General features: G+C 41.1%; 1 protein-coding gene across 8 annotated transcripts in view; it reads right to left on the reverse strand.

The window, feature by feature from the left end:
* Positions 1 to 26,571, reverse strand: part of HHAT (hedgehog acyltransferase) — a 345,552-nt gene that overhangs the window by 241,433 nt on the left and 77,548 nt on the right. For 7 of the 8 annotated variants that reach the window (XM_025389791.1, XM_025389780.1, XM_025389730.1 and 4 more), the window contains 2 exons: positions 23,820 to 24,035; positions 10,119 to 10,290 (listed from right to left, as the gene is read on the reverse strand). In XM_025389791.1, the coding sequence (XP_025245576.1) occupies positions 10,119 to 10,290; positions 23,820 to 24,035 (388 nt within the window). The remainder of the gene's footprint in view (positions 1 to 10,118; positions 10,291 to 23,819; positions 24,036 to 26,571) is intronic. The other variant, XM_025389801.1, reaches the window with a different exon arrangement.

A 26,571-nucleotide genomic window follows, 5' to 3' on the forward strand; every position in this document is an offset into this window, starting at 1 on the left:
CAGATACAAAAAGGCATCAAAAAGAACTTATAAAAATAAAAAATAGGACTGATAAAAAGACATTCAAATTTAGAAGAATTTAACCAAATATCAAATCAGCAATATGAACACACATTAAAAAGCATTATTTCAAATGGCTTTTGAATACAGAGCACTCAGTATCTACCTCGACTCTAAGAGAAAAAAAGAACTGAAATGATTCTTAAATGTCATTCAGTGATTTTTAGTCAAAATGTTGAGTATTATAATTTTGAAACTACTCATAGTGTCACCACAAATAATATGCTCATGTAGTTAGAAACTATGATCTTCATTAATAAAGAAAAAAGGCACAAGTATAAAATCAAAGTTGCTAAGAAAACACATAGTAATGTTAAATCTGAATTTAAAATCTCAGTATGAACTCACATTTTACAAAACTCATGTTTTTGTAAAAACATATTCCCCAGTCTACTCACTGGAAATTTTCAGGCCTCCAAACAATAGCACCCCTGTAGTAATGGACAGACTCGGATCTCGGCTCCCAAATATAATTCCCCAACTAAAAGGAACGAAGGCTCCTTTGAAGATTTGGCTGATTCCAATACAGGGCTAAGGAAAATATAAGATGAGCACTGGAGTATCTTTCAGTTCCAGAAACTAAGGAAACTTTCAGAGTCAAATAAAGGCTCGTCAAGAGAACACAGAAGCCAGCCTGACCAAATTTGGGACAATTTTAGCATCCAAAAGGAAAATTACTACATTGAATTGTAAAATATAAAATTATTTGACACTACTATTGAAGGAGAATATTTCACTGAACTTCTTATTCTATAAAATGAAGTTTAAAGAGGAACGATTACACATTTGCCCTGGCTTTTTATGAGAAACTGTAGTCAGCTCCAGTTTATGATGGAAAAGTCTTCTTTACAGAAGAATGCCAGCTATCAAATGCAGGTATAATGATAGATTTGGAAAATCAGCATTTCAAACTCCTACTCAAAAAACTGATTCAGGCAAGTTTCATCAAAAAATGTTAAAACTATTCACTAACACTATTTTCCAGGTTATTGGGGAACAAGATACTCAGATAGCACTGAATTAACATCCCACATATTGCTTGCTAATTGCAAAGGGATAAATGTACCTTCAGAAGAGAGAGATGGGGCGCCACCACCATATGCAGGTGATTTAACTTTGTGATGCAAACAGAGGGGGCCACCTGACATTATATGCACCCCACAGATACAACACGAAACACAGGGCATTCTATATTAAGTTATTTTTGCAAAAAAATTGTTTTATTAAATCAAGACTCTAGATGATCTACATCTAAGTTTCAATTTACAGAAACAGACAGGATAGAAGAACAAATTTAAGAACAAGGCAATTTAAAAAAATCAAATCCAGCGTGTGGGACATTTTAAAAGACAATAGGTCTGGACTCCTCAAAAAGTCTTATCATTTTAAAACATGGTTGAACTATTCTAGATTGAAGTAGACTAATAGACATGAAACCAAATGATGCATTTGGCTGATTCTCAGTTGACAAAAATAACTTTAAAATATATTTGGAGACAACTAGGAAAATGTGAAGATAGACTAGATATTAGGTATTAGAAAAGTACTATTTTCAAGTGTGATATGTAATTGTAGTTAGGTAGGAGAATGTTACTTGGGGGCAAAAATTAACAATTGTTGGATCTACACGGTGGATCCATTGTGTTTGTTACATAATTCCTTCAAACATTCTAGATATTTAAAATTTCTCATAAGAATTGGGGAAAGTTTAAGTATGCCATATCACCTATGATTTCATAGGTGATATGATAGGTATTGTAGCTAAAAATAATTAACCACTTTAATCTATGAAGGTTTTTCTTTTGGCGGGGGGCGCGGAGTGGAGGACAGAGTCTCACTCTGTTGCCCAGGCTGCTGAAGTGCAGTGGTGCGATCATAGCTCACCGCAGCCTTGACCTCCTGGGCTCAAGTGATTCTCCCATCTCAGCCTGAGTAGCTGGCACTACAAAATCATATAATTACATGGAAATTGAATGACCTGCTCCTGAATTACTTTTGGGCAAATGATGAAATTAAGGCAAAATGAGCAAGTTCTTTCAAACTAACCAGAATAAAAATACAACATACCAGAGTCTCTGGGATACAGCTAAGGCAACGTTAAGAGGGAAAGTTATAGCACTAAATGACTACAACAAAAAGTTAGAAAGATCTCAAGTTAATAACCTAACATCAAAACTAAAAGAACTAAAGAACCAAGAACAAACCAAACCCAAAGCTAGCAGAAGACGAGAAATAACCAAAATCAGAGCTGCACTAAAGGGATTAGAGACTTGAAAGGTCAGTGAATCCAGGAATTGGTTTTTTTAAAAAAATTAATAAATAGACCACTAGCTAGACTAATAAAGAAAAGAGAGAAGATTCAAATGAACACAATAAGAAACAAAGGGGATATTACCACTGACCCCACAGAAGTACAAACAACCATCAGAGAATATTATGAATATGTCAAACTAGAAAATCTAGAAGAAAGTTATCATTTCCAGGACACATACACCCTCCCAAGACAGAACCAGGAAAAGAACTGAATTCCTGAACAGACCAATAAGAAGCTCTGAAATTGAAGCAGTAATAAATAGCTTACCAACCAAAAAAGCCCAGGACCAGATGGCTTCACAGCTAAATTCTACCAGATGTACAAAAAAGAGCTGGTACCATTCCTACTGAAACTATTCCAAAAAATTGAGGAGGAGAGATTCCTACCTAACTCATTCTATGAGGCCAGCATCATCCTGATACCAAAACCTGGCAGAGATACAAAAAAAGAAAACTTCAGGCCAATGTCCTTGCAAACATCAATGCAAAAATCCTCAACAAAACACTGGCAAACCGAATCCACCACTGCACTAAAAAGCTTATCCACCACAATCAAGTAGGCTTTATCCCTGGGACACAAGGTTGACTCAACATATGTAAATCAATAAATGTAATTTATTACAAAAACAGAACTAAAGAAAAAAACCACGATTATCTCGATAGATGCAGAAAAAGCTTTCAATAAAATACAACATCCATTCATGGTTAAACACTCTCAATAAACTAGGTATTAAAGGAAGTAAAACTACCCCTGTTTGTAGATGACATGATCCATGTTGAGAAAATGCCATCATCTCAGCCCAAAAGCTTCATAAGCTGATAACTTCAGCAGAGCCGCAGGATACAGAATCAATGTGCAAAAATCACTAGCATACGTATACACCAACAACAGTCAAGCTGAGAGCCAAATCAGCAACAAACTACCATTTACAACTGCCACAAAAATAATAAAATACCTAGCAATGCAGCTAACTAGGCAAGTGAAAGATAGCTACAAGGATAACTACAACCCACCGCTCAAAGAAACCAGAGATGATACAAAACAAATGGGAAAACATTCCATGTTCATGGATGGGAAGAATCAATATTGTGAAAATGGCCATACTGCTCAAAGCAATTTACAGATTCAATGCTATTCTTATTAAACTACCATTGACATTCTTCACCAAGCTAGAAAAAACTATTTTAAAATTCATATGGAACCAAAGAAGAGCCCATATATCCAAGGCAATCTTAAGCAAACAGAACAAAGCTGGAGGCATCATGCTACTTGACTTCAAACTACACTAACGGGCTATAGTAACCAAAACAGCATGATACTGATACAAAAACCAACACATAGACTGATGAAACAGAACAGAGAATCCAGAAATAAGGCCACACACATACAACTATATGAACTTCAACAAATCTGGCGAAAACAAGCAATGGGGAAATAATTCCCTATTCAATAAATGGTGCTGGGATAACTGGCTAGCCATATGCAGAAGACTAAAACTGGACCCCTTCCTTATAGTACATACAAAAATTAACCCAAGATAGATTAAAGACAGAAATGTAAAACCCAAAACTATAAAAACCCTGGAAGACAATCTAGGCAATACCATTTGGGACACAAGCATGGGCAAAGACTTCATGACGAAGATGCCAAAAGCAATTGCAACAAAAGCAAAATTGACAAATGGGATCTAATTAAAGAGCTTCTGCACAGCAAAACAAACTATCAACAGAGTAAACAGACAATCTACAAAATGGGAGAAAATTTTTGCAAACTAGGCATCTGACAAAGGTCTAATATCTAGCATCTCAAAGAACTTAAGCAAATTTACAAGAAAAAAATAAACAATTTCATTAAGTAATAGGCAAAGGACATAAAGTCTTTTCAAAAGAAGACATACATGTGGCCAACAATCATGTGAAAAAAAAGCTCAACATCACTGATCATTAGAGAAATGCAAATCAAAACCACGATGAGATCCCATCTCATGCCAGTCAGAATGGCTGTTACTAAAAAGTCCAAAAATAACAGATGCTGGCCAGATTGTGGAGAAACAGGAACACTTATACACTGTTGGTAGGAGTGTAAATTAGTTCAACCATTATAGAAGACAGTGTGGCAATTCCTGAAAGACCTAAAGACAGAAATACCATTTGACCCAGCAATCCCATTACTGGGTATATACTGAGAGGAATATAAATAGTGTTATTATAAAGACACACTCATGTGTATGTTCATTGCAACACTATTCACAATAGCAAAAACATGGAATCAACCTAAATGCCCATCAACAATGCCCAGCCTGGATAAAGAAAATGTGGTACATATACACCATGGAATACTATGCAGCCATAAAATAGAACAATATAATGTCCTTTGCAGGGACATGGTTGGAGCTGGAGGCATAGAAGAGAACAACATGCACTGGGGCCTATCATGGGGTGGACGGTGGGAGGAGGGAGAAGATCAGGAAAAATAACTAATGGGTACTCAGCTTAATAGCTGGGTGATGAAATATCTGTACAAAAAAAAAATAAACCATGGCACAAATTTCCTATGTAATAAACCTGCACATGTACCCCTGAACTTAGAGTTAAAAAAAAGAAAGAAAGAAAGAAAGAAAAACCTAAAGACTCTACCAAAAAAAACTATTTGAATTGATAAACAAATTCAGTAAAGCTGCAGGGTACAATTAGACAAAAATCAGTATCATTTCTATACACAAACAGTGAACTAAAGAAATCAAGAAGGCAATTCCACTTCCAATAGCTACAAAAAAGTAAAATAACTAGGAGTAAATTTAACTAAGGCGGTGAAAACCTTCACAAGGAAAACTGCAAAACACTGATGAAAGAAATACAAACATTGAAGAGGATACAAACAAATGGAAAAACATCCCATGCTCATGGATTGAAAGAATATTGTTAAAATGACAATATTACTCAAAGCAATTTATAGATTTAATACAATTCCTATCAAAATACCAGTAACATTCTTCACAAAAATAGAGAAAAAAAAAAACCCTAAAATTTGTGTGGAACCACAAAAGATCCTGAGTAGCCAAAGCAATTCTGAGCAAAAAGAACAAAGCTGGAGTCAGAACACTGCCAGACCTCAAAATATACTACAAAACTGTAGTAACCAAAACAACATGGTACTTGCATAGAAACAGGCACATAGATGAATATAAAAGAATAGAGAACCCAGAAATTAATCCACTATCTAAGCCAACTGATTTTTGACAAAGCTGCCAAAAACACTCATTAAGGAAAGGACAGTCTGTTCAACAAATGGTACTGAGAAAACTGGATACCCAAATGCAGAAGAATTGAACCAGACCCCCACCTCTCACCCTCAAAATGTAATACCAGGCCAATGTGGTAAAACCCCATCTCTACCAAAAATATAAAAATTAACCAGGTGTGGTGGCAGGCACCCGTAGTTCCAGCTACTGAGGAGGCTGAGGCAAGAGAATCACTTGAAACCAAGAGGCGGAGGTTGCAGTAAGCCGAGGTCACACCACTGCACTCCAGCCTGGGCGACGGGACGAGACTCTGTCTCAAAAAAAAAAAAAAAAAGAAACAGAAAATGTGGTATTTTTACACCATGGAATACCATACCACCATAAAAAAGAATGAAATTTTATCATTTGAGGCAACAAAGATGGAACTGGGGGACATTCTGTTAAGTGAAATAAGCTAGAAACAAAAAGTTAACACCACATGTTCTCACTCATAGGTGGAAGCTAATAAATGTTCATACAGAAGTGAAAAAACCAAAGAGAAAATACTAGAAGCTGGAAAGGGAGGGATAGGGAGAGGTTTGTTAAAAGATACAAAACTACAGTAGGTAGAAGGAATAAGTTGTAGTGTTCTATAGCACTGTAGGATGACTAGCGTTAATTATATATTACACAGTTTCAAATAGCTAGAAGGAAAATACTGAATGTTCCCAACACAAAGAAATGATAAATGTTTGTGATGATGGATATGCTAATTACCCTGATCTGATCACCATACATTGTATGTACCAAAACATCACCATGTACTCCATGAGTATGTATAGTTATTATTTGTCAATTTAAAAAAAAATTATTTTGGATGGTTTATATTTTATCAGTCTATGATGCAAATGTCCATAATAACCAAAGATTTTTTTAACTTTAAAAGTTTTAGAAGAAAATAGAGAATTACCTAATTATTTTTATTTATATTTTTGAAAGACCCAAAAAAGTAAAAATGATAAATAAAAATGTCTAAATGCAACTGCATTAAAATAAAGCCTGTTCATCAAGACAACATACAAACATTAGAAGTCAAACCACAAACCAAAAGATGTCAATATTTGCAACTACACATATGACTTTTTTCAAATAATATAGAATAAATTTTATGAATCCATAAGAAAAAGACAGAAATCCCATTAGAAAAATGGGCAAAAGTTATCAACAGTTATTCATTAGAAATGATATACCAGGCCAGGCACAGGGGCTCATAGATGTAAGCTCAGGAATTTGGGAGGCTGAGGTGGGTGGATCACTTGAGGTCAGGAGATCAAGACCAGCCTGGCCAACATGGTGAAACCCTGTCTGTACTAAAAATACAAAAATTAGCTGAGTATGGTGGTGCACGCCTGTAATCTCAGCTACTTGGAAGGCTGAGGTATAAGAATTGCTTCAACTCAAGAGGTGGAAGTTGCAGTGAGTTGAGATCACCCATACTCCAGCCTGGGTGACAGAGTGGGACTGTCTCAAAAATAAATAAGAAATAATATAATAAAATCCTTTAAGCCTATGAAAAGATGCTCAAATTTATTAGTAACCAAGGAAAGGCAAATTAAAACCATGAGATAAAATTCACAACCACCAGATTTTCAAAATTAAAAGATATGTGAATTAATTTCCGGGTTCTCTATTCTTTTATATTGATCTACATGCCTGTTTTTATGCCAGTACCATGATGTTTTGGTTACTACAGCTTTGTAGTATATTTTGAGGTGTGGCAGTGTTCTGACTCCAGCTTTGTTTTTTTTTTTTTGCTCAGAATTGCTTTGGCTATTCCGGTTCTTTTCTGGTTCCACACAAATTTTAGTTTTTTTTTTTTCTCTGTGAAGAATGTCACTGATAGGGATTGTATTAAATCTACAAATTGCTTTGAGTAGTATCAAGTGTTGGTGAGAATTTCAAGCAAGGGAAACCCTCATACACTGCCAAGAAGAGCATAAATTGGTTTAGCCAATTTAAAAAATAATTTATGTTATAAATCTGAACATATATACTACCCATGATACTTATTTCCAGATATAGATATATAGACATAGATATATTCAAGCAATGTTTGACAAACTCTGGATAGTGACTCATCCAATTCAGGGATTTTAAAATAGAATATTTTAAAATAGAATAATATGGAACAGAAAATATCAGCCAGTATACATTGCAGGTGGTTCAAGGTAAAGTATGACTTTGTGAGAGTTTACACACAGACACAGACATGCATACACTCATGCACACACCTGTAATACAAAATGTATTTCTTACTGTGGATAATGTGCCAAAGAGTTTGAAAGTTATAGCCCTACCGGGAAACCCTTACACGTGAGCTCCAAGAGACACAGAAATGGCATTATATGGAACAGCAAAACCCTGTAAAAAAACTCAAATGTCCTTCTATGTGTAGAATGGACAAATAACTTCTTCTTTATGGATACACTGGAATGCTATACAGCAGTGAAAATAAGTGGTACCTAGTTACATGTTAACATGAATATTTCTCAAAAACATGTTAAACAAGAAAATCAAGTCATAGAACATACATACCAAGTATGAATCTATTCATATGAAGAGGTGTTAACACATGCAATTTTAACTGTGGTAAAAGTATGACGAAAAAAAAGAAAAGGATAAATACAATATTCAGGTTACCTTTTCAGAAAGGGTGACAGAGGCTGATGGGATTAGGAGCACAAACTAAGGGCTTCTAAGATTCTGGTTAGTTTAAGCTGAATGGTAGACATACAAAAGGTGTGTTGGTGCCATCAGAGTCACATAATTTACTACCCCTAGTGCTGAACTTAGGTATCATTGTTATATGGAATAACTTTTCCTTATTGTTTAAGCGCCATTTTGAATTGTGTCTTCCATTACTTGTAGTTTAAAAACTCTCACGCTGAAACAGTCCCTTAGTTTGTATCCCGTACAACTGGGATCTGACTTAGTATAAGCTATCATTTAATCATATTGTTTGTCTAATTGTATCATTAAAACCTTACAATATTAAGCAACCCCAAACTATAAAAAATTTTGTTTTGAAGAAAGAGACTATCATTAAAATAGCTTAGCATTTTTTCCATCTTAAAGGTTTCTTCCTTGGAAACATCCTGATTAAGTACGTGTGATACCAAGAACAATCAAGATTTGTTTAGGAAGATCTATGAAATGTTAAACAGATAAGGAGGGAGTCGGGCTTGTACTCTTGCCCTCAGCAGGAAACAGCTTAATCTGCCTGAGGATCACACAGTTATTGGAGCTACAGGCTGGAGGTCAGAGCACAGGCAGAAGTCAGTCACTGCGGGAGTCCTCAAAAAAAGAGAGAACAAGGAAGTGAAGAGATTTTATTCAGAAACGGGCGTGGGCTCTGCTGTTTTGGCCAGAGGAATAAAGAACAGTGGTTTCTCCACAGACAAATCCTATACTGGAGACTAGCCCTGCGGAGGAAATAAGACTTCCATGCCACCTCCCTGGCAGACACACAGGAAAGGGTAGATAAGAAAAGGGGATCTACAGAGGGAAATACACACACACCCTTTATTCTATCCCCCAGACACTTTACAAGGTATACCCTCAATGTGCGGCACTTTCTAATATCCTCCTATTATTCCACAAAGCTAAGTCTCCCTGTTTTACAGATGAGGGTGCTGGAGCTCAGAGGTTAAGTAAACTGCCAAGGTTACCCATCAGTCATTGGTGAAGCTGAAACTCAAACCTACGACTGTGTGAACCTCAAACTCATTCTTTTTTGAGACAGAGTCACGCTTTGTCACCTAGGCTGGAGTGTGGTGGCATGACCTTGGCTTACTGCAAACTCCACCTCCCAGATTCAAGTGATTCTCCTGCCTCAGTTTCTCGAGTAGCTGGGATTACAGGTGTCTCTCACCACACCTGGCTAATTTTTGTACTTTTAGTAGAGACATGATTTCACCATCTTGGCCAGACTGGTCTCAAACTCCTGACCTCAAGTGATCTGCCCGCTTCAGCCTCCCAAAGTGCCTGGATTACAGGCATGAGCCACCACAACCAGCCTCGTATTCTTTTATACCCTATGCACAAAGAACAAGGAAGACTGTGGAACAACTCAATCTTGGAGCATTCCCTCTTAGAATGAACTCAAAGCTGCCCCCAGCAACTCCTGCTTTCTACGGCTAAACGCAATGCTGGCTATCTGTGAAGATGTGGACCCAGCTAAGCTCAGTAGGATCCCATTACAGAGGAGAATGCCACCATTCTTGGTTCCCAGATTATAAGCACAGCTCTCACTTCCGTCAATCACGTCAACCACATCAACCACTTCTCACGTGCATAATCTTGGCCACAAGAGGAGTAGGTTAAATAATAATAATAAAGAAGGTTTGCTCTAGGCAGCTGCTCACCCCCTCACCCCGACTCCAGCTCCTCACCCCCACTCCAGCTCCACTCTGATGCTAACTGACTATTGGGGCTCATCCCACTGTTAGTGATTCCCACAATTACCTAACGTCCAACCAGAGACAGCCTCCAGGAGGGGGATGCTGCTGTAGATGGCATGCACGTACATCAGGTGAGCCATCAGCTCGGCCAGCCACCACCAGCAAAAAAGGCGGCCCAGCCCCAGGGCCAGGACACACAGGTTGGCCTTCAGGGATTCATGCTCCTGCTGCTGCATCTAAAGTGGAAACAAAAGAGGTCATTAGACGGTGATTGATTTCTAAAACAGTCCCCTCGATAAGATTTTTCATAAACTTCCCACAAACATTATTGCTATGCCGGCTGACAGAGGGTTGGTTTGGCTTGTCTTGGGAACACTCAACATTCTTGGGTGGAAGAATCATATCTGAGCTTGAACACTGTCTCAAAATAAGAATGGGGGATGGGGGTCAACAAGCTAGCCTAGTGCCAAGAACCGAAGCCACGCTCTGCACTGATCCCTCCACTCCAGCATCAGCCCTGGGAAAACCCAAGTGGAAGGGCAGCACACGGTGTATTTTCCCCACTGGGAATTTGGAGTTTCTTTAGGCTACAGGCGCCACCCTGCCTGAATTCTTCCATCACCTACTCATGTCTGAGGCTGGTAAAAGCAGGGCCCAGTCAAAAAGAGACACAGGACTGGTAGAAGAGACAGAGAAAAAGACAGGGGCTGAGAGCAAGGGAAAATGATGTGTGGGAGTGTCATTTCACCCTAAGTTGTTTTCGAAACATGGCAGACAATATGTGGAACAAGTCTCTTGCCTAGTAGGCAGCAGAGCATAACAGTTAAGAATACAGACTTTAGAAAACATAAAATAAGGTGGGTCACGGTGGCTCACACCTGTAATCCCAGGATTTTGGGAGGCCCAGGTGGGCAGATCACCTGAGGTCAGGAGTTCAAGACCAGCCTGGCCACTATGGTGAAACCCCATCTCTACTAAAAATACAAAAATTAGCCAGGCATGGTGTGGCACATGCCTGTAATCCCAGCTACTCAGGAGGCTGAGGCAGGAGAATTGCTTGAACCCGGGAGACAGAGGTTGCAGTGAGCCAAGATCACACCACTGCATTCTAGCCTGGGCGACACAGTGAGACTCCGTCTAAAAAACAAAACAAAGAAAAAGTAAAATAAATCACTTTGGGTAGTTTTGTCATCAAAACAATATTGAGTCTTTCACTCCATAAACTCGGGCTGTTTTTCCATTTATCAGGTCTTCTTTAAATTTCTTTCAGCAATGTGTGTAGTGTCCAGTGTACAAGTCTTGTACCTCTCTGATTAAAGTTATTCCTGAATATTTTGTTCTTTTTGATGTTATTAGAAAAGGAATTTTCTTCTTTAAAAAATGAACTTTAGAGTCAGAGGATCAAGATCAAATTCTACCACAGACTACGCAGCCGTGTGATCCTGAGCAAGTTACTTAACCTTTCAGAGTCTGGGTTTCCTCAAACATAAAGTAAAAAAACATTGTTGTGATGATTAAATATGATGAAGTATGTGAAGTACTAGGTACAGTGACTGGCATACAAGAAGCCCTGGCTACTTGGTAGTTAGTATCCATCATTAACCACTTCAATGTGTGTCTTCCCATCCTTCCCATGTGATGTCCCAGACAACCAGCTACAGGGCAGCATTAGGAGACAGCTCAGAGCCAAACACCAAAGGCAAGAAAGGGATGTTTTGATTATTCACAGATACAGATAGAAGCTACTGAGGGCATACTCAATACATGTGGACAACACAGATGAAAAATTTTAAAGCCTGGTTTTGTGGTCTCACCTCACTGCCTGTTGTTTAGAGATGCACAATAACTTAAAACACATAGATTCTAGAATTCATAAACATGCCGGAAAATGTGAAGTGAATTCCACTTCATTCAGCCTTATACCACTAAACAAATATAAATACAGAAAAACTAGAGAGAGCAGTAAGTTTTATGGATCTCACAATGACAAGATTTTATTAGACTGAAAGCTCCCTTGAAATGCAGAGGACAGACTAATGCTAAATGTCGAAGCTGCATCTGCACACATTAGCCGGTGGAGGAAATGAGCTTGCTTTAGCATTTGACTACCAGGGCTCATGACACAAAGGCCCATTCTGTGAGGTAGCTCCTTAGCTTCTCTCTCCTCTACCATCAGGGTGCAGTGGGTCCCACTGCAGCCAGGAGAGTGGCAGGCACTGCCCCCAGTGGGGAAGAGAGAGTTACACAGCAGGGGATTTATTTTTATTCCATTTTCTAACACTTCCAGTGTTAGAAACTTCCAGTCTCTCAAACTGTCCTCCCGCAACAAGAAGCCAGGCTAAGAAATTTTGGTCGGCTCATTGGCATTACAATCTTCTGCACAAACAGCTTTCTCCCTTTTGCCATCTGCTTGGTTAACTATGCCCAGGAAAGCTTGTTGGTTTAACTTTTAAAATGTAAATTAGGCTGGGTATGGTGGTGGCTCACATCTATAATCCCAGTACTTTGGGAGGCGGAGGCAGGTGGATCACCTGAGGTCAGGAGTTCGAGACCAGCCTGGCTGACATGGTGAAACCCCATCTCTATTAAAAATACAAAAATTAGCTGAATGTGGTGGCACACACCTGTAATCCCAGCTATCCAAGAGGCTGAGGCAGGAGAATCATTTTAACCTGGGAGGCAGAGATTGCAATGAGCCTAGACTATACCACTGCACTCCACCCTGGGTGACAGAGAGAGACTCTGTCTCAGAAAAAAAAAAAAAAGGAAAAAATTGGCAAAACTAACAGGAATTTCCCTTTTGCCTTTTGTTTCCCTTGGTTCACTTCAGGAAGATATTTTATGCAGTCATACCAATCTGCATTGTTAAGAAACAACAGTAACTGCTTTGGAGAATTCATCTGGTTAGTATTGACAGGAAGCAGAACCTGAGTTCTCCAAGAGGGAAGACTGGGTATCCTTGGGTATTTGCAGACTGGTATTGATCAGACCTAACTGCAATTAAAGATGCACTAGTGACCCCAGGCAGACCCCTTTCTGGGCATAAACTGAGGATGGTTTTCACTTGAATCCTTACCCCAAGCATGCATGCTCTGAGAGACCCTACAAAGTCTATGGCAGCAGATCTGTTACAAGCCAGTCAATCACTAAATCCTCAGTGTGGAAACATCGACCTGCCAGATCATTCACGTTTGTGTTAATAAACAAGAAGTTAAAAGGAAATAACCCAAATGTCCAACACTAGGGTGTTGGTTAAGTGCATGTGTGTACCTCAATATTATATAGTCATGAAAACTATTTTTATTCAATGTGCATAAAATAATCCAAGGCAGGAAAGATATACACCAAATGTCAACAGTGGTCATCTTTGGATGGTGAGAGTTTAGTTATTTTTTGACAATTAATTTTTTTTTTTTAAGACACAGTTTCACTCTGTCACCCAGGCTGGAGTGCAGTGGCACAATCTCAGCTCACCCCAACCTCTGCCTCTCAGGTTCAAGCGATTCCTGTGCCTTAGCCTCCCAAGTAGCTGGGATTACAGGCACGTACCACCACCACACCTGGCTATTTTTTGTATTTGTAGTAGAGACAGGGTTTCTCCAAATTGGCCAGGCTGGTCTCAAACTCCTGACCTCCAACGATCCACCCACCTTGGCCTCCCAAAGCAATGGGATTACAAGTGTGAGCTACCGCACCCGGCCAAATTGGTTCTTTTTTAAATCAGAGAAAAAGTAATGTGACCTTACAATATTGTGAATATTTGGACCCTCTCTGTTAGTGAGGCCAATGTCCTCAAGACCCCTCTATTTCTTCATCCTGTTTCTCCAAATGCCTGGCATCGGAACTTCTGCCAGGAAGCCCAGCATCCTCTATGAGTGAGTATTCTTCTCCAGGTGTTTTATGCTAGACTAATTTTTATTTCTCCTTTCCTTCTCCCTTCACTCTTAGGTTTTTTTGTTTTTTTGTTTTTTATAGCTATGTACTGAGTTCTTCTTTGTTCATTCTCAACCCTTTTCCAGCTCTCCAAAGCAAATTCATTTTGACCTAATAACCACTAGCAAAAGAAGAAATGATTACAAACACACTGCTCTGGTCTGCATGTTTGTGTCCCCCTAAAATTCATATGTTGAAATCCTAACCCCCAAGGAGATGGTACTAGGATGTGGGGCCTTTGAGAAGTGATTAGGTCATGAGAGTAAAGCCTTCATGATTAGGATTAGTGCTCTCATCAAGGAAACCCCAGAGAGTTAGCTAGTTCCTTCTACCATGTGAAGACAGTGAGAAGGTGCCAATCTATGAACAAGGAAGCAGGCCCTCATCAGACACGGAATCTGCCAGCTCATTGATCATGGAATTCCCAGCCTCTAGAACTGTAAGCAATACATTTATGTTGTTTATAAGCCAACCAGTTTATACTATTTTGTTACAGCAGCCCAAATGGACTACGGCCAAAAATCAGTACCAAGAGTGGGAGTGCTGCTTTAACAAACACCCAAAAATATGTAATTAGTTTGGAAGGGGTAATGGAGAGAGGCTGGAAGAGTTTGGAGGTGCATGCTTTAAGAAGTCTACATTGCTGTAAATGGATCTTTAAGAGAAATTTTGGCAAGGGCTCAGAAGGAAAGGAGAAGAGCTGTAGAGAAAGCCTCAATATTCTTAGAGAAGAGCTAAGCAGTAGTGAACAGAATGTTGGTGGAAATATGCATGGTAAAGGCCATCTGATGATTTCTTAGACAAGAGAAATATGGTATTGAAAACTGAAAGAAAAGCAATCCTGTTATGAACCAGCAAAGAAGTTGGCTGAATTGTGTTCATATCCTAGTGTTTCGTGGAAGGCAGAATTTGTGAGTAATGAAATTGGATATTTAGCTAAAGCCATTTCTAAGCAAAGTGTTGAAGGTGCAGCTTGGCTCCTCTTGACTGTTTATAGTAAAACAGTAGAGGAGAAAAGTGATTTAAAGACAAAATTGTTAATCAAAAGGGAAGCAGAACTTAAAGATCTGGAAAACTCTCAGCTTTTCCATACTATAAAGAATGAGAAAGCCTCTTCAGGAGAGAACATTGAGAATGTGGCCAAACAACCACCTGATAAGGTTAGTCAGCTGTTTAAACAGAAGCCAGGACCTCCTGTCCAAGACAATGGAAGAGTGATTCCAAAGGGAATTCAGTCATGAAAACTATTTTTGTTCAATGTGCATAAAATAATGAAAGGCTGAAAAGATATACACCAAATGCCAACAATGGTAATCTTTGGATGGCGAGATTTTAGTTATGTTTTACAATTAAAATTGGTTCTTTTCAGTCAGAGAAAAAGTAATGTAACATTATAATATTGTGAATATTTTGACCCTCTGTGCTGCCACCATCATCACAGGCCAGAGTGCAAAGGCCTGGGGGACAGAGCAATTGCAGATGCAAAGGAGGGGATGTCACTGCCCAGTCCTGCCTCACACTGTGGGCTCTGCTCCCCACTCCCCATCATCAAACTCCTTGGCTGCCCCAAGAGTGGCTTCTGTGGGCCCCAGTGCAGTGTAGTTGGCACTGCAACCAGCGAAGCTGTAAGGGGGTGTGGCTGCCTCCACCTAGATTTCTAACAATGCCTACAGAGCCATGGGGCCCAGACAAATAACTGCACAAAGGCAGGGTCCAGCAGAGCCATGCAGGTGGCACTGCTCTCATGACCCCAGACCAGTAGAGCCACCAGCTCAAGATTCTGGCCTGGGCAATTGGCAGGAGGCACAAAGCCCCCATGAAGGCAGAGCCACAACCCCCCTCCCTGCCACCATGTGTCCAGAAGGCACCCCAGTGTGTCTGGAAGGTAAAACCTCCACCCTCGTGGGCCTGGAGGGCAGAGTAATGAGCCAAAAATGATGATTCCTGAGCCTTAAGGTTTTGGACTTCCTCGGGAGCTTTTACTCCTTTCTTCTTTCTGATTTCTACCTTTTGGAATTGGAGTGTCCATCCTATGCCTGTCTCACCATTGTATTTGGGTGCACAGAGCTTGATTTCACAGGCTCATAGCTGAAGGGGAATTTGCATTAGGATGAATCATACCTTGAGTATTACACACATCTGACTTAGATGATATTTAAAGGAGACTTTGGATTTCAGACACTTGAGCTGGTGCTGGAACAAGTTAATACTATTGGGGCTATCAGGATGGAATGAGTATATTTTGCATGTAAGGAGGATATTAATTTTCAGGTGGCAGGGGCAGAATGTTATAAATTGAATGTTTACATCCCTCCAAAAATTCCTATGTTGAAATCCTAACACCCAAGGTAATGGTACTAGGAGATGGGGTCTTTAGGAAGTAATTAGGTCATGAGGGCATTCTTCATGGTTGGGAATAGTGCCCTTACAAAAGAGATGCTGAAGAGTTAGACCCCTTCCACCACAAAAGCACACAGTGACAGATACCAGCCTGTGAACCAGGAAGCAGGCCCTTACCAGACATCAAATCTGCCAGTGTCTTGATCTTGGACTTCCCAGCCTCTAGAACTGTCAGAAATAAATGTTTGATGCTTAGAAGCCATCCAGTTTATGATATTTTGTTATAGCAGTCTGAATGGACTAAGACATATACTATCCATTAGTCTGTAGAGGCTAGAGGAGTTCACACCAAGGTTAAGACATGTAGAGGCAGCAAAATCACTGTAGACCAATGGACAGGTCTTTCCTGGCACCCAGACTCTTTTCTTTATGACACAGGCTGTCACTCTATTGCCTAAGCTGGAATACAATGATGTGACCCTACCTCATGGTAGCCTTGATCTCCTGGGCTCAAGCGATCCTCCTGCCTCAGCCTCCCCAGTAGCTGGGACTACAGGCATGTACCACCATGCCCGGCTGATTTTTTTATTTTTTGTAGAGCTGAGTTTCACCATGTTGCCCAGGCTGGTCTCAAACTCCTGGCCTCAAGTGATCCTCCTACCTCAGCCTCCCAAAGCACTGGGATTACAGGTATAAATCAGTGTGCCCAACCTGCCCAAACTCTTGGAGAGAAGCAAGTCTTCTAGCTGAACGCGATAATGGCCTCAAAAGCAGTGTTGACAGCAGATAATCTTCACCCACAGCCATATTTCTACAGTTTCAAAATAAGCAACTGTGCATATGGCCCACAGGCTGTTCAGCACAACCTACCCCAAGCTCAGGTCCCCTGAAGGCCAGGACTGCACCTCAGGCTTCCAAGCAGTGTTGGGTATGGAGCCCCATCCCAAGGAGTGGAGAGATAGCAGCTGGACTGGAAGGGAGCCAACAGGCCAGAACCAACAGCCCCCATGACAATCAAGAAAATACCACTAACACCCAATCACCTCTCAGTTCCAGGCAATCACGTTTCAAGGTCAATTAAAGGCTTCCTTTCCCTCCTCAAACTACATAGTTTCTAAAATGACACAAATATCTTAATTAAGAAAAATCATGAGGTACATTTTGTCAGATGTTGCCTTCCTAATAATGACTTCCCTAGTTTCCACAAGCTAAAACTTCCCTACCAGGTTTAATAAGGCATAATTACATGTCACTACAGGACCAAAAGGGCTAGACTTTTCTCTGCAACACTCCCTTTCTGGTGCTAACTGCCTCCTTGCTCTGAGCAACATAAATGTTTATTAATTGCACAAATAAACCAGGCATGGTGGCTCATGCCTGTAATGGCAGCACTTTGGGAGGCCAAGGCAGGCGGATCACTTGAGGTCAGGAGTTCAAGACCAGCCTGGCCAACATGGTCAAACCCTGTCTCTACTAAAAATACAAAAATTAGCCATGTGTGGTAGCATGTGCCTGCAATCCCAGCTACTCAGGAGGCTGAGGCAGGAGAATCGCTTGAACCTGGGAGGTGGAGGTTGCAGTGAGCTGAGATTGAGTCACTGCACTCTAGCCTGAGCGACAGAGTGAGACTCCATCTAAATTTTAAAAAAAAATCGTACAAATAAACATAGCAAAAGAAAAACAATCCAACTTTCTATTTGCTTTCACCTGAAAAAAAAATAAAAAAAATAAAAAAAGGTTTTTCATGATTCTTTAGAGTCATATCATTATTACAGTCCATTTACATGTGCAATCTAATTGACTGTCTTTTGTTTAAAAAATCCGGCCAGGCATGGTGGCTCATGCCTGTAATCCCAGCACTTTGGGAGGCCAAGGAGGGCGATCACAAGGTCAGAAGATCGAGACCATCCTGGCTAACACAGTGAAACCTCGTCTCTACTAAAAAATTAAAAAAAATTAGCCAGGCCTGGTGGCAGGCACCTATAGTCCCCGCTACTTGAGAGACTGAGGCAGGAGAATGGCGTAAACCCAGGAGTTGGAGGTTGCAGTGAGCTGAGGTTGCGGCACTGCACTCCATCCTGGTCCACACAGCGAGACTCCGTCTCAAAAAAAAAAAAAAAAAAAAAAAAAAAAAAAAGTCCAAAATTTGTCCCTTTTCGACCCAGCAGGAAGAACAGACAGCCCATATACAGCCCATCTAATGTGCAGGGCAGCTCTCTTGCCTGCATGCAAAGTACTTCATTTGAGACATTTCAAACCTAGGGGACTGCCAACCTTAAGACCACTGGAAACTGCTACCATGGAAATTGCGAAGTTCAAGCATCACTAAAAAATACACATTAACTCATCTGCAAAGTGCATTTCAAAATGCATTATATTTTAAAACCTCATTTCATGCAAATTGCATAAAAAGGAATAGCGACGTCTTTCTCTTCCAAATATATTCTGATGATTAAAGATGACAGTTCTCAAAGCTAAAGGGTTCTTTTTCTTCACACGCGAATAATACATATGTTTGTGAGCACAAAACAAAAGCCCTCCCCAGAGCCAGATATTCAATGGGGCCACCTGGGCCACTAACTTATTGGCTTCTCTTTGCTTGGGTCTAGGAGGCCTTGTGGCAGTTGTTTTAGTCCTTTATACTGGTCACAGACCATACCCCTACTCCTAACAAATCATTCCCTAATCAGACCCACATTACTCCCGCCCCCCCTAGCCATCCAGACCAAGGCCAGTGACGTCCAGTGAGCTCTCCTGGAACAGCAAGTGGGGCCTCCAGGTGTTGCTGCTGCCAAGACTGGTACTTGGTCCAGCCAGCTTGAGCCTCCAGACCTGCATGTCCACCAGGCGACACTCCATCCCCCTCTAACTCCTCTCACACACCAAGTCAGCACAATAAGGCCCATGTCTTGATTCCTTTCACCCTATCTGCATTGCAATAGCCTCTCTTTGTCTCTGTTTCCCTGTCCATAAAGTGGTCATGACAGTATCTCTCTCATAGGTTGTGAGGAATAAACAAGCTAGAATGGCCAGGCACAATGGTGTGTGCCTGTAACCCCAGCACTTTGGGAGGCCGAAGCAAGAGGATCACTTGAGGCCAGGAGTTTGAGACCAGCCTGGGCAACATAGCAAGACCTCATCTCTAGAAAAGTATTTTTTTTTAATTAGCCAAGTGTGGTGATGCATACCTATAGTCCCAGCTACTCAGGAGGCTGAGGTGGGAGGATCACTTGAGCTCGGGAGGCCAAAGCTACAGTGAGCTATGATTGCACCATTGCACTCCAACCTGGGTATCAGAGTGAGACCATCTCAAAAATTTGAAGTTAGAATTGTATAAAGCCTGGCTCAGACTAAATGATCAGCTAGTATATTTTATTACAATTCGCATGATTCCAGGAGCCCATGCCAAATACTAAACAAAGCTTCTGGGACACTGACTGCCTTGCACAGCTCTTGCCAGTCCCAGCAACTCTGGGACTGTCCCCATCCCTGTTCCCGCAGCAATTGCCTGGGTCTCTCTTCAAATAGATGGAACCAGCACACTGGCCTCTTCTGAGCCCAAGCATGGCCATGGCCCAGTGTCCCCTGCTGCTGTGCCTGCCTACCAGACTGGATACCCAGGGTCTCCCTTCTGACCTAAACTACCCTACCGCATGCTTTCTGGCCAATAATCACAATAATAAAAGTAAGAGACCGAGCATGGTGGCTCACACCTGTAACACCAGCACTTTAGGAGGCCGAGACGGGCAGATCACCTAAAGTCAGGAGTTCGAGACCAGCCTGGCCAACATGGTGAAACCGTCTCTACTAAAAATACAAAAATGAGCTGGGTGTGTTGGTGCACACCTATAATTCCAGCTACCTGGGAGGCTGAGGCATGAGAATCACTTGATACCAGGAGCTGGAGGTTGCGGAAAGCTGAAGTTGTGCCACTGCACTCCAGCCTGAGTAACTGAGCCAGACTCTGTCTCAAATAATAAGAGTAAGAATTAACACTTTATAGTATTAACCTGTCAAACCACATTACCTATACACAATTATTTAATCCTCACAGCAATCTTGAGGGAGGCACTATTATTCTTCCCATTTCACTGATAAGAAGACTGAGGCATAAATAAGGTAAATAACTCAGCAAGCACTCTCAAGCCAAAGCAGAGCAGGGATTCGAACCCTGGAGGGTGGGCTCCAGGACCTTTGCTCTTAACCTCCATGCCAAATTCCCTATTTGACCACTAGCTTCTCTAAGGTGGGAGAGCACAGTGCCCAGCAAGGAAGAGTCCCTGGCCTGCCACACTAAGGCTGCTCCTCTCCCCAGTGCCTACACCACACCAGTCAACCTCTTCAAGATGTACCGGCCCCAGGCTCCAGGCTAAGTAAGTAAACACCATGTCCTTCCCTTCCCTAAGTCCCTCAGGATCCCTGCCTCACCGCTGACTTGGTATCCGAGTGCCACAGAAACATGAGAGAAAATCAAATCGGGCCCATGTTCCTAAAACTCTAAATGCCACCAGAAATAGCCTTCAAGTTAAGGCGCTGAGGCAAATTTTTACCTGTTCGTGACTAATTATGCAAATTTCATACGCTTTACATTGCAGAAGACACCTCTTCTATACCTCCCTCATTTTGTGTATGTAAATTGGGTGGAAGATACGTTCTCCAGGGGTATGCCTAAAACTAACATTGTCATTTGATCGTTAGGTGTTTGCAGATACTAGGTGAAGATTTCCCGCTGGGGTTGGTTTCCACGATGGGGCACTGCTGCCCCCTGGTGGTGCAGCGTCATTCTCCTGCTCTACGTTATTTTTAGGCATTGACCTGCCAGTCTAAGAACCATGCATTTCAATATTTCCAATCCTTATAGCTGAAGGCATTTCATGCATGCATTCATTCAAGCATTCATTCAGAGCAAATCTAACTTACAAGTTCTTCCAACTAGCTTTCTTTCCCCACCTCCCAGCCTTTTCCTTCTTGGCTTCTCTGAAAGAACCCTTTCACTACAAGATAACCTTTTAGGTTTAACCCCCTCCCCCTTTAGAGCCCCCTTCTCCATAGAAGGGAAGTTTCCCACAGCCACTTTCAGCAAGTGCAGAAACCTCCTGGCTTTTTAAATTTGCCCTATATCTTACTGAACATTTATCCTTTTCTAGAATGACTGTTCTATGAATACTCCCCAAAACATAGAGGTTTTAATTTGCCCTTTCGAGTTCCCTGCTGTCAGCAATTGCTATTGTTTTGGAACAGGTTAAAAAAAAGAGGGGGGGGGGAAGGAAAAGACATGGATAAAACCCAGAGTGTCTATACCCGGCCCCTATAGGAAGCAACCTGCCCCTTCACTTCCCCAGACTGAGACTCAAGAGAATGAGAGCCCTTGGCTAAGGATTTAGGTGGGAAATAATCTTAAAGCATGCCTCTGTGTGACACAGGACCCTACTAGAGGCCTCTAATATTCTTACTAGACCCTAAAAGGCACAATTGGAAAAGGGGGCCGGGCGTGGTGGCTCAAGCCTGTAATCCTAGCACTTTGGGAGGCTGAGGGCAGACTGCCTGACCTCAGGAGTTAGAGGCAAGCCTGGGAAACATAGCAAAACCCGGTCTCTACTAAAAATACAAAAAATTAGCTGGACTTGCTGGCGCATGCCTGTAATCCAGCTACTCAGGAGGCTGAGACACGGGAATCACTTGAACCCAGGAGGTAGAGGTTGCAGTAAGCTGAGATTGCACCACTGCACTCCAGCCTGGGTGACAGAGTAAGACTCTGTCTCAAAAAAAGAAGAAAAAGGAGATGAGAAATAACAGGAACAGATATTTTGCATAATAATAAAGTGCAGAGCATACAGGGCAAAGCTTATATATAAGAAGAAGTTGGGGAAATAATCTGTTTCCTCCTAATGGATTTAGTTTATGTTTCTTTGAAAATTACCAGCCATCCTCAGGAAAGGGGTGTCTGTGTGTGGATGTTTGGTCCAAAAGTTATTGGCTGGCAAACTGGGAATAATTCAAATACTCACAAAGGTAAGGAGATTGTAAAAGAGAGGAACCCACCCTATGCTGTGCCCACCCTACCTTTACTCCCACCCTCCTCCTGAAGAGCCTGTTAAACCACCTTCCTGGGTTCTAACCCTACAGGTTCTGATTTAGGAGGTTGGAGAGGACCTGAGAATTTGTATTTCTAACAAGTTCTCTGGTGATACTGACGCTGCTGGTCCGGGAACTACACTTTGCAAATCATTGAGTTAGAAGATCAGCTGCCATCATTAAACCATCTCTTTTACACAATAATTTCAAACACAATTTCAAACGCAGATCTTAAATTCCTTCATGACAAAAGAACAATCCCAAACCGAGGTATGAGAAACCACAGACTAAACATATCTGTCTAGAATATCAATTTCACTTACAGATTTCTAGAGATATAAAAAGTTACATACTTTCACTGGAAATTTTAGAACATTATGTTATTGTTATAATGCAAAAATGTATTCTTTAATACAATGCATAATTCAATGGAACTTTGAGGACAAAATATGATTTCTAAGAACCCTCTCTTCTTTTTCAGGGAGCATCTTTCATGTTGCTGCCCAGAAATGTGCAACACTGCTGCTTGCCCTGCACTTTCAGGTGTGTGCATATGTGTGGGTGTGTGTTGTGCGTGTGCATGCATGTGTGTGTATGCACGTACATGTTATTCCCTCCTCTATGAGGATTGTTTTGTTTTGGTGGTAGGGGGTAGAAGATCCCTTGAGAAACACTGTTTTAGGCATTGTCAATTACTAATTTCTTATGTGAATTAACTTAGCAATTACGCTCCATGAAACTAGAGGTAGGTTGAGGAGGCAGAAAAAAAAGAAAGTTGTAAGCAAGGGGGAAAAGCGAAGTAGGGGGGAACAACAAAGGTAGTTTAACATGGCATTTCAGACAAGGATGCTGTCCAAGGAAAGCAGGCAGGGGCCTGGGCTCAAAGGGGAATCCAGTCCTGAACACACACCATTGCCTTCGAACTTACTTCAACTCCACTCTGTTCTCACATCTAGGTCACCCTGAACAGCTCCCAGGCTATGGCAGGACTATTTCTTAAGCAGCTTGTGAATATAAAAGGAAACATATTATTTGCCAAGCAACAGCTTAGACAGTTTCCTTTTCTATTCCTTCAAGTAATAGCATCATAATCAAATTTTTTTCTTTCCTTGGGACTTCGCCACATTGGATACCAACTCCCAAACTCCTCGTTGTGCCCCCCTCATTAATCCTGGTTGCCAGAGTTCACTGAAAATCAAGGTGGGACCCCCTAGAGCTAACATATCTGAGGGGCCAAACTTTAAAGGCTCATTTCTCATATGCATTTCATCTATTCCATAAAACCTCATGAGAACTAATAGTGTTGTCAATCTGTGGGCATCTCTGAATGAAATGACTCAAGAGTCAGAGAAGCCCAGAGCAACAGTGACAAAGGCTTAATCTACAGAATCCCAATCCCATCCCCAGCGGGCTCTACCTGTTTGATGAACTCCGGGAAGCTGAGGATGGGCCCATTGTGGAAGACTGGATAATAAAAGACATAGGCCAGCATCCAGGGAAAGGAGTAGGAGGTCGATGCAGCAGGCAGCTGCTGCCAGCAGAGCTCCAGGCTGAAGCTGGTGTAGTAGAGGCAGCGAACAGTCAGCGTGAACTGCAGCAGGTAGTACTCGTTTTCTGTCTTGTACCACCTTCTCTACAAAATCAAAAGGAGAGAACAACCTCTGAGTGGCCAGCAGGGACATCGTCCAGTCCTATTGCAGCTGCTGGCCAGCAGCCACCTTCATCTGAGAATCCTAGCGGGCTCTGGGAAGGCGACCTCTTCTTCAGGTAGAGCAGCTGTGCCATAAAGGGGAGTTGAGAACCAATGAACACCAGGTAAATCTCATTGGTAATCAAAGCAAGCAGTTAATGAGCAGTAGGAAAAAGAACATCTCTAATGTAAACTTAGCATTAGGACTGACACAACATAATGAAGGTTTTCCGAGACACACATGTATCAGATACCCAGGGCATAAAGTGCAGATTAGCTACATCCAGTGGATACTCTGACAGCTTCTTCAACTATTCGGATAACAAAGAGGGGCTTAAAATGTCCCATGGGATTTCTGTCTTCAACGTATTTTTCTTTTTGCTCTTTTGTTACCAGTTTGGCTCTACATTTAGTTGAGTAACATCTGTCAAATAAGCTTTATAGACAAATATTAAAAAATAAACCCTGCCCTCAATATGTTAAATTCTCATACAGGACATAGATGTGTAAACATGCAATTACAATACAGCATGAAACAAGAAATAACCTGTGCAAAAATATGCGTGGAACAAAAGATGAGAAGGAAATACAGTAAAATGTTAATATCAGGGAGTAAAATCAAGAAGTATTTTCTAATTTCTATATTTTTCTATATTTTTTATGTTTTCCAAAAATACATTCAGTGAGAAAAGCTATTTATGGAAATACATAGAAGAAATATAACTTGGGTCAAAGCAGAAAGTAATTAATTTGATCCATCAGGGTCTCTTAAAGCTGTACACAGAAAAACCAACCACTGAACAGAGTTTCTACTTCTTGTACAAGACTTTAACAGCCACCAAGGGGAAAGAGGATAATCATATCAGGAGAACCACATGTGCAAAAGCATGGAAACCCAGCTAGTTTCTAATCATATGATCTCCTTCCTCAATGTTTTTCAAATCACTGTAAAACTTACAGAACAAATGAATATTTATTTACCTCCAACATCCATAACTGATACTAGCTGTCCCCAAAGAAATGATAAATGGAATTAGATTCTGTTTTTACACTTGCCAGGTCCCCAAAAAGTTAGGTACTCGGGAGGCTGAGGCGGGAGAATGGCATGAACCTGGGAGGCGGAGCTTGCAGTGAGCTGAGATCTGGCCACGGCACTCCAGCCTGGGCGACAGAGCAAGACTCCGTCTCAAAAAAAAAAAAAAAAAAAAAAAAAAAAAAAAAAAAAAAAAAGTTAGGTATGAACTTGTTTTCATTTTTACTGTAAATCTGTTTTTAAGCACACTTGCTTAAATGGTTGCCTAGTTAATCACTCTGGGAAGTATCTTTTGTTAAAATGGAGTGATTATCTGATATACTCTCATAAGTCCAGATTTTGACATATGTGCTTAAAATATTAGCCCCACATCATTAATGAGAGTGAGAAAAATTAACGTAGACTAAAAACAGCAAAAAATACTTCAACTTTCAAAATGCTACAATTTTCACAAAATCACTTAACATAGATAGATTATCTTGTTTGACTATCAGAACAATCTCATGAGAAAGGAAGAGGATTTATTACTTCCATTTTCCAAATGATGAGATTGAGGCTCAGAGGCTAAATGACTGCTCCAGCTTCAGAGTAGGAAGAGACGGGGATTAGAAAAGACTAGAAACCAGGTCATCCATCTCACATTTCCCATCATGTTCCTTCCCATTACTGTGTCGATGCAGGGCACATGAATGCTAAGTGCAGTCACCTGGATCAACAAATGAGTGACTGAATGAATGAATGAACAAAAATATAGATACCACAGGAGTTCCAGTCCCACAGTGATTGAAGAAAGAATATCCAACACTACCCAAGATTTTGAATGTGCCTATGGAGATCCTAGGGGGTTAGAGGAAGGGATAGGTGTGTGCAGTGTCCCCAAAGCTCTATGTGACACCTGGTCACTGACATGCTACTGTTTTATTGTGTCCCCAGTTTGTAAGAGCCAGCAGCTCTCAGAGCAGTATGTGATACTAAATGATCTGTTTTTTCTGTGGCCCTCTTTTATTACTTACCTTTAGAGACTGAGGTCTAAGCTGTACTTTGAAAGAGAATCAGGTGGACAGGGATGATGGGAAGGTTGGCTCCAATAGACAGTGTAAACATATGTAAATGTGTAAAGGGAAAGGTAAGCAGATTGGCCTGACTCAAAAAAACAGCTCCTGCCAGTTAGGCAGTGTTGGATATTCTAGGAAGGAGAAGGTCGATGAAGGTGGGAAACATCAATGGTCCTGCCCTAGGCACATGACCCCCAGTGTTTTCCAAGCTGTGCATGTCTCAGGCTGGCTATTCTCAGAGTCGACTGAACCTGAAGGTGAAGGGCTCTGAAGCCAAGTGCCCAGGACCAGACCCTGGAGCTGGGACCTTGGACTTATGTTCTTCTTGCCATGCATTTCTACCTTAAAAGAAAGCTCCCACTTTTGGATGGTTGAGAGTACCACATAGACT

The sequence above is a fragment of the Theropithecus gelada genome, chromosome 1 (assembly GCF_003255815.1).
Source record: "Theropithecus gelada isolate Dixy chromosome 1, Tgel_1.0, whole genome shotgun sequence".
In the NCBI taxonomy this organism is placed as follows: Eukaryota; Metazoa; Chordata; class Mammalia; order Primates; family Cercopithecidae; genus Theropithecus; species Theropithecus gelada.